This window comes from Chanodichthys erythropterus, chromosome 15 (assembly GCF_024489055.1).
Source record: "Chanodichthys erythropterus isolate Z2021 chromosome 15, ASM2448905v1, whole genome shotgun sequence".
Lineage (NCBI taxonomy): Eukaryota > Metazoa > Chordata > Actinopteri > Cypriniformes > Xenocyprididae > Chanodichthys > Chanodichthys erythropterus.
This window is the reverse complement of record NC_090235.1, coordinates 25,717,450-25,727,024: the sequence shown is the minus strand read 5'-3', so window position 1 is coordinate 25,727,024 and position 9,575 is coordinate 25,717,450. Positions and strand designations below refer to the sequence as shown.

Sequence of the window (9,575 nt, the reverse complement as noted above, 5' to 3'; positions counted from 1 at the left end):
CAACAGAAATCAAATCAAACTGAAAAAATGAAGGCTATATGAATATGGTGTTCCTCAGCACAAAGCGGTTGCAGTTTATGCATTTTATCTCACATAAGCCTAAATAAATCTTACATTTGTAAAAAAAAAATCCATGTCTTTTCCTTCCATGCGTTTGACAGCTTAGGTTTGAAGATTTGGCGTATGGGTCCGCCCACTTAATGACGTGTCGGCGTTTATTTGAAGGGAGTAACTCGTGATTGGCTGAATCACGTATCCATTTGAAATACACAAAGCTCAACCAGGAACTACAGAGAGGATTCTTCCCGTCTTTTAATTGGTAAGTCTGTGCACTAAGACATAATGCTCTCGTTTTACACAGCTAAGAAATGTGCCTTGCGTTTAGATATCTGTTACTTGCCAGGGAAACAAATAAGCATAATATTTTAGCTATCTGTCGCGCTTTACACTTCCCTAAAAAATCTAAACATTCATGTTTGCTTTAGCGCCCGCCCCTTCACAGTCTGTGATTGGTCGAACCTCTTTGTTTCTGTGTTGTGATTGGATTATTCCGCAGACTGTCTTAGCTTCAGGTCAGAGTGCAGGAATTGCATGATACGCAGTCAGGATGACAACTGGAAACACTGTAGATCTGATGCAATTGCATTACGTGGCATTCAGATGGATCAGGAGTCCACTATATGACTCTCTCTTAATGTATAATACTGATTGACTGCATTTCATTTGTGCCTATATTGAGATTTGCATCACTGAAATTAACTCCCATTCTCTGTAATTCTATAGTCTGCTATATTTTAATTTTTATATAAGACGAATTCAGTTCAGGTTATAATTCAATTCCTGGCTGCACTAATGGTAACCGTTTGTATTGAACACTTAGTTACTAAAATGCCTATGCTGTCTTTAATTCTTTTTTTTTAAAGAAATGCCTGAAGTGCTTATTTTAATCTTAAATCTCTTTCAAACCAAAAGCTTTGTAGTTTAGCTTCTGAAAAAGGATACTGGTCTCAATTTAAGTCTTCAAAGCGCTGGTACACATAGCCCTTGGCTATCCCTCTATTTGTGGATTGACCACAGCTCACCCAACTTAATGTTGTCGGCAATTTGGAGACTATCTTTGGAGATTTTTTACACATATTAGAGTATGCAAGCTTTATGTCAATCATTTTTAAAAAAAAATATTCTGTAAACATATCTTTTATGTCATTATTAGTGTTGCGAGTCTGTTGGCTAGACTCGGTCAAGCATTTCTGTCTTGTGAGGTTTGCATTAGTCTGAATTGTTCAAATTGCACACCGTGTGACCCTACAACTTCCTGGTCGCTGTATTGAATCTTCACCGTTTTACAAAGCCTTAGGCTATGTAGGCAGAAATTAGAAGTTTCTAGAAGATTGGTATGTTTGCCACTTAACAGCCCTTGTCAACTTCCTTTATTGGTCACACTCATTACAAAGGAAGTGTTTGGTCATTGTAGCATTGTAGGTCATGCCCCTGGGCTTGACTCAAACCATGTTGAGTAAACACGGTAATGGTCCTCTTCCTCTGGCATCTTTGGAAAAGTAATCCATTCTGTTTTCTCCCACATTGTTGTTGCATGTGGAACCCTTGTAATTACATCAACTTAAAGTAAAGATTAAAGACATCAAACGTAGGATGCTGAGTCGACCCTTGAACTCATTTTGCAGGTTTCAACTCACACAGTCATGCCTCAAGAGAGGATGAAAACAGCCTCATAATTCTCTGCTTTCATGCATCTCTGCATTTCCTCCAGCTCTTCTCTGTTTTCCATGCTAATCAGTCTGGTCTCTTAGCACAGAGCCTGCACACCTTTTCCTCAGGAGATCTCCGGCTTATATGAGGCAAAACGGATCAGGTCGAAGGTCTATGGCTCGATTTCTCTGGGAGAGAATAGGTCAGAGAGGTTTAAACATCATCAGAAACAAAGACTTGCCCTTTGGCTCATGCACCCTTTTTCCCAGTCTTTAACAGAAGAGGTGGTATTGATTGCAAATAGTATTGTGAGGAGCGTAGAATTTTGATAAAGCGCTTCCTGACCAGCTCACAATAAAAACAGCTTGTGAGGCTGCAAGTAGAGCTAATGCTTTAATGCACTTAACCCATTACCAATTTCAAAATTCCTTGCCTTCCAAACTAACCATTTAACATACATCACAAGATAATGTGCTTTTTTTCTGCTCCGGTCTTTTTCAATTCAGTTGCTATGGAAATCAATCTGATATCTCTATCGGGAAAATCAGAGTAGAGCAAAATGAGATGGAGTGTATGCTCCTTTAATATAAATGGACAATCTTCACAGTGTTAAACCCACTTTAACTCTGCATTGAATGATCAGACACATTCAGATACTACATAATGGTTTTGGTCTTTTTTTAATTGTTGTTTATCATCTGTAAATCACATGACACTCATCTTTTTTATCCAGATCTTTTCATTTATTCAAAAATACATAAATTAAATCCATACATAAAGTAGTTTAAATGTACCTTTTGCTATATGTTTTTTTTTTTTTATTATTATTTATGAAGATTTTATTTGACATAGTAACAAAATTCATGTGGTCTGACCAGCATGCATAAAAACTAGCATAAAACAGGAAATTATGAAACCAACATTAATACAAAAAACAAAAACAAAAAAACTTAGCATTAGATTTTTTTTTCCCCCTTTATCACACTCTTTTAGGTCATTGACTCCCAAGTTTGAATCATATATGAATCATTGTCTATATGTAATGCAAATCATCTTCTACCCATGATCGATTAAAGGGTTAGTTCACCCAAAAATAATTTATTACTCCCCCTCATGCCGTTCCACACCCGTAAGACCTTCGTTAATCTTCGGAATGCAAATTGAGATATTTTTGTTGAAATCCGATGGCTCCGTGAGGCCTCCATAGGGAGCAATGACACTTCCTCTCTCAAGATCCATTAATGTACTAAAAACATATTTAAATCAGTTCATGTGAGTACAGTGGTTCAATATTAATATTATAAAGCGACGAGAATATTTTTGGTGCGCCAAAAAAAAAAAACGACTTATTTAGTGATGGCCGATTTCAAAACACTGCTTCAGGAAGCTTCGGAGCATTAGGAATCAGTGTGTCGAATCCGCAGTTCGGAGAGCCAAAGTCACGTGATTTCAGCAGTTTGGCGGTTTGACACGCGATCCGAATCATGAGCAGTGTTTTGAAATCGGCCATCACTAAATAAGTCGTTATTTTGTTTTATTGGTGCACCAAAAATATTCTCGTCGCTTTATAATATTAATATTGAACCACTGTACTCACATGAACTGATTTTAATATGTTTTTAGTACATTTATGGATCTTGAGAGAGGAAATGTCATTGCTGGCTATGAAGGCCTCACTGAGTCATCGGATTTCAACAGAAATATCTTAATTTGTGTTCCTAAGATTAAAGAAGGTCTTACAGGTGTGGAACGGCATGACGGTAAGTAATAAATGACATTCTTTTCATTTTTGGGTGAACTAACATTTTTGAGGAATTCAGTGTAGAGCAATTCAACACTAGTGTAAGGGTGGCTTGCAGGCATGGAAAGACTTTCAAATAGACTATGTCTCGAATCGACCTTCGCATGATTGAATTCCTTGAAGTTCCTTGCCACCTCTGGGGATGTGCCTCACATCAAATTCCTCTTTCTAGCTTCAAGATGCTTTCCGTCTTACACAATCACCCATGACGTTTGCAGCAATTTAGGATGTGATGCTGAACTCTGAAAGTGTAGTGCACGGCTGTGGTTTGCAACTGGTGGGTCACAACCTAAAAAAAGGAGAACAGCAGGGGGAAAAAAACTGCTGAATGTCAAAGGTTTAGTGGCATGTTCTCATCCTCAAATCTGTGAGAAAAAAATTACAAAATTGTCAGTTTTCTAAGTCAGCATATATCATTATAAAAATGGTGAATAGTTTATTAGGCAGTTCATGGTAATATTTATAAATATCAAGGACATTTATTCTGCAAAATTAACAATTTTTATAGTATTGCATTGAGTTACATTGCTGTTCAATGTAAAATCTCAAACTAAAGGGCTTTTCACACTTGAAATGGTTAAAGGATTAGTCCACTTTCAAATCAAAATTTCCTGATAATTTACTCACCCTCATGTCATTCAAGATATTCATGTCTTTCTTTCTTCAGTCGAAAAGAAATTAAGGTTTTTGATGAAAACATTCCAGAATTTTTCTCCTTATAGTGGACTTTAATGGCCTCCAGATGGCTGAAGGTCAAAATTACAGTTTCAGTGCAGCTTCAAAGGGCTTTAAACTATACCAGACGAGGAATAAGGGTCTTATCTACCGAAACGATCTGTCATTTTCGAAAAAATACAACTGTATATGCTTTAAAAACACAAATGATCGCCTTGTACATGCTTCCACTTTCCGTATTCTTCTGTATGAGTTTAAGGCTGTGCACTGTGGCTAACGGCTAATGCTACACTGTTGGAGAGATTTACAAAGAATTAAGTTGTGTTTATGAATTATACAGACTGCAAGTGTTTAAAAATGAAAATAGCGACGGCTCTTGTCTCCGTGAATACAGTAAGAAACGATGGTAACTTTAACCACATTTAACAGTACATTAGCAACATGCTAACAAAACATTTAGAAAGACAATTCACAAATATCACTAAAAATATCATGTTATCATGGATCATGTCAGTTATTATTGCTCCATCTGCCATTTTTCGCTGTTGTTCTTGCTTGCTTACCTAGTCTGATTATTCAGCAGTGCACATCCAGACGTTCTGCCCTTGTGTAATACTAACTGCCATTGTGTAATGCCTCAATCATGGGCTGGCATATGCAAATATTGGGGCGTACACCCCGACTGTTACGTAACAGTCAGTGTTATGTTGAGATTCGCCTGTTCTTCGGAGGTCTTTTAAACAAATGAGATTTATATAAGAAGGAGGAAACAATGGAGTTTGAGACTCACTGTATGTCATTTCCATGTACTGAACTCTTGTTATTTAACTATGCCAATATAAAATCAATTTTTAATTCTAGGGCACCTTTAAGACATTTCTCCTTTTTGACATTAAGGGTTCTTTAAATTTGAACCTCATTAAACTTAAAAAAGAGTTCTGTGTCTTGAAGCAAAACCATTTGAGAACAACTGTTCTTGCTGATTTATAGTTGAGCAGTGTTTATCCATTTCGTGAGCTTTAGTAGAAAGCTCATTCATAGCCATGTAAAGCAAAAGTACTGTCCTTTGGAATTTTAAGTTATAGCAAATCTTTACTTGAGGACTGCAGCAGCATTTTATATTTGATTCCTGTAAGCAAACATAGAGCTTTCACTGTTCACTGCTTTTCCTTACTCTTTCCTCATACTTGGTGTATTTTTCATTCTGTTTCTCTCTCAGGTGAATGAAGGATGGGGAAAAAGGATGCGAGTTCTGTCAAGTTGCCGGTCGATCAGTACCGTAAACAGATCGGTAAGAACCTCAGTAGGCTTTATTTTTTAATATGAATGTTAGTAACCTTCATCAAATATTCATCCAGTGTTTTATTAAAGAGCGTCTGAAATGTTGCTTTTTCTCCTTCATTTCAGCCACTGTGATTATATTGCTTATGAATGTTATGCATGAACAAAGTTGATGTTCAGCTGGGAATAGAACAGACTGAGAAAAACCCAAAATAAACAACTTCATAGCATATACTGTACAGTCTTCATGTTTAGCTACTATAGTATAAGTCTCTAAACCTCCTTTTGCTCTGACTTATGATTTCTCTTAATTTAGCATTAGCTATAGGAGGAAACAGTCATTCATTTTTGGCACTTATCAATCATGGTAAGTACCGGTTAGCATGCCAGCTGTGATAGCGGAAAGGAGCATGGGGTTAGTTACATTACTTAGACAATGTCAGTATGGATGCTAGGGGCTGTATGAGGAGAAACAGTGATGTAAACACCTAGCAAGGCTGTATAAATGACATTTCCACGATAGGAAATCCAATTTAGCTGTTAAAATAACACAGTTTAAGGCGTTGTGAGTTTACACATTGGTTGTGCATGTAAACACACTCACTGATGGAGCAACATCCTTGGGTAAAAAGAAATGGTAGTTTATTCTGATTAAAAATCATGTGCTATTAAACACAGAGTGGGTTTTTGTTGTGCGTTTTGCTAAATTTTGGTCTTTTAGCCTCTTTTTACCCCAAATAATATCTTCCTACTCTAGTTTTTTTTTTTTTTTTCAGCTTAAACAATATTAAAAATCCTGTTTTCGTTAAAATACAGTACCGTGCAAAAATTTGACGTCAGTATGATTTCTTTTTTTTTAAAAGAAATTAATACTTTTATTTACAAAGGATGCATGAACTTGATCAATATTGACAGTCATTTATATAAATGGCAGACATTTATAATGTTGCAAAAGATTTCTATTTCAAATAAATTATGTTCTTGTGAATTTTCTATTCATCAAAGTATCCTAAAATATATATATATATATATATATATATATATACATATATCATGGTTTCTACAAAAATATTAAGCACCCACAACTGTTTTTAACATTGATGATAATAAAAAATGTTTCCTGAGCACCAAATCAGCATATTAGAATGATTTCTGAAGGATCATGTGACACTGAAGATCACAGGAATAAATAACATTTTAAAATGTTTGACTGTATTTTCAATGCAGCCAACTTGAAGCCACTGCGAATTCTATGTGGCGAAATCTTTCACCCTCACAAGAAATTACAGAATGTGTGGATTCCTATTGAAATTACTGGAATTCGCCCCTTAAAATTTTGCTGCAGTAAATGTGACCTCACCTTTTGGACTTTTACCCGGAGTGTATCTGAAAGTTCTTCATTTTCATTGTAGGGTTGAGATATGGAGACTTAGTTTTGTAATAGCACTGAAATTATATCTTTTTTCACTGGCACATCACTGATGTAATTTGCAACCCAGTGCACGGCGATATCATTTCCCCGCTGAAAGAACCTGTCTCATACGCATGATTTTATGTGAGTCCATATCGCATCCCTTTAGTAGGACTATTAAGCTTGCGTTGCTCCGTCACCTTGCCTTATTGTGCCTGTACTGCATGACTGTGCTAGCAACATAACAAGCTGAACTCCTGCTGGAGCCTGTGAATCTCAGACATATCCCATTTTGTTTTCTTTCTTTTGCATCTCATCAATTCAAAGTCGTAACAGCAGGTTGTGGACAATTGAGTCCCCCCTCCCCGGTCCTCCCTCTATTTCCCTCAGTTTGCTTTGAAAAGAACTCTATATCAGCCTATTTCAGAGAATCGTTGTTTAACAAAAAAAAAAAAAAAGCCCAAAATAGCGCAAAGCAGCACAAAGGGAGAATACACATCGTAATTTGAGATTGTAATGGGAAGGTAATTTCTATCCTGACAGGTCTTGCTTTCTTTCATTCTTTTTTTTAAAGGAAGAAAGCTTTTGTGATGTCAAGTACCTTGTAGGGCTGCTGTAGACACAGTGACTTTAAATACTGTTATTAAGCTGCATAATGGACTCCAGAGAGCTGTCAACCACCAAAAGGGTTCCTCAGGTCTGTGTGGTCATCCCCTTTGAGTCAAGATCATTCACACAATCCTCTCTGCCTTTGTCCAAAAATTATTCGCATGACCAAACACTCAGACACATCCATGCCTATTAACTCTCTCTGTTTGTGATCGTTTTAGTTGCGAGTGTGCACTCATCTGATCTGTATGTGGTCTTAATATCTGTGATGTGATGTGATGTGATGTGAGGGCTGAATGGATCTTGCATGTTCTTCTCAGATCCTCTCAGTTTTCTGTATTTCAAAAGCATCACGATCACAGCGCTTTTAGCTGTTGTTTAACACTTACAACATCCTGTGTGCAAAGATTACCCTTGCTCTGTGAACAGACAAAACTGTGGTAAAGTGCATCTCTGTTTTGTGTGAAATTAGTTATTTTATTTGCAAAGACAAAGTTCTTTAATTTTGACCTCTGTGCTCTCCCAGTACATGTGCAATCTGTAAGTGCTGGGTTCAAATTTGGCACATGACGACCTGTTCACACTGAATCCAAAGTGTTTGGCATGAAAATATGCAGCATTTGTCTTTTGTTTTTTGTACTTTTTCCTCTTTTTTTTCTTTTTTTATGCACTGGTACTTTTTTTTTTTTTTTGTCATTTTAATTCATTATTTTTTAAATTCTTATTCTTATTATTTATATTAGGTATTCTTGTAATATTATACAGACAATGAAGGGGACATGTCTCTCCAATATTTAGATTAGTAGTTAATCAATATAGGTTTTTCAATGACAGATTCTTAAACTTTAGCATTTGGCTGCCTGTAAAATTGAATATTTAGCTCAATTTTTTGCAGTGTGATATTTTGTGAAATAATAGGCCTTTATGAAACATGAGCACAACAAATTTCTATATAAATCTGCTTATTATTACACATATTTTGTGCCAATTAATTAAATGCAGAATTTAATTAACACAGAAATATACACTGAAAAGCCAAAACATTATGACCATTCACTGGTGAAGAGAATATCTTTGATCATCTCTGGTAAGCAAACAATCAGTTCTCATAATCAATGTGTTGGATGCAGGAGAAATTGGCACACTCTAAAAAAAAGAATGGTGCTGTATAGTACTAAAAGTGGTTCTTTGGCTCGTAATCATAGGGCAAGGATAAGCAAGTTTGGTCCCAGAGAGCCGCTGTCCTGCAGAGTTTAGCCCCAACCCTGAAAAAAAAAACTTCAGTTGCCTATAGCCTTAGTAATCCTGTAGATCTTGATTAGCTTGTTCAGGTGTGTTTGATTAAGGCTGGAGCTAAACTCAGCAGGACAGCGGCTCTCTAGGACCGAACTTGCCTACCCCTGTCATAGGGGAACCACTTTAAGTGCTGTATAGCACCAAATCTTCAGTTCTTCAGCGGTTCTTCAGTGGTTCTTTGGGGTGGATAAGGTTCTATATAGGACCACTGCCATACAAAGAACCTGTTAAGCCCATAGACTGTAAAAAAAGATGAACGACGCGACGCCGCTTCCTTCCATTGTATTGAACTGAAGCCAAAATGGGCCGATGAATGGGCGCTGACACGTTATGCAATATGTCACAAAAAAAAAAGTTTGGAGCCTGGGCATGCGCAGAAGGAATCGTCAGTGGAGCCCGGAGGCGGAGTCGCGATATCAAACTTCCGCCCAGATGACTGCGTCATCATTCATGTATTTTAAATAGACTATAAAAATTATACACAATTTAAAATTCTACCTATATATATACCTAAATAATAGGCTATTCTGTTTCTAGAGCAATAATATTTTTGAAACAGCAAATTCAGTAGATAAAGTCAATATAACATGCCACTAAAAACAACTCTAAATCGTCAGAAACGGTCCTGTCATTTTAAATCAAGTTCAACTAACGTTACAGGAGATCGATCGCTGTAATTAGAGTAAGCTATCATTAGTTTTGTCTTGCTAATTATTATTTTATACCCATAAAAATAATAAGTAACTGCCAGATAACGATCACCTGCTTTTTCCCGACATGGTTAACATTAAG

At 36.5% G+C, this 9,575-nt stretch overlaps 1 protein-coding gene across 1 annotated transcript in view; it reads left to right on the top strand.

Annotated features, from left to right (window-relative positions):
* The first annotated feature begins 232 nt into the window (after positions 1–232).
* Positions 233–9,575, top strand: part of triqk (triple QxxK/R motif containing) — a 31,317-nt gene continuing 21,974 nt past the window's right edge. Inside the window, exons 1-2 of the mRNA XM_067411570.1 lie at positions 233–319; positions 5,406–5,477. Coding sequence (XP_067267671.1) covers positions 5,417–5,477 — 61 coding nt within the window. The 5' untranslated portion in view covers positions 233–319; positions 5,406–5,416. The remainder of the gene's footprint in view (positions 320–5,405; positions 5,478–9,575) is intronic.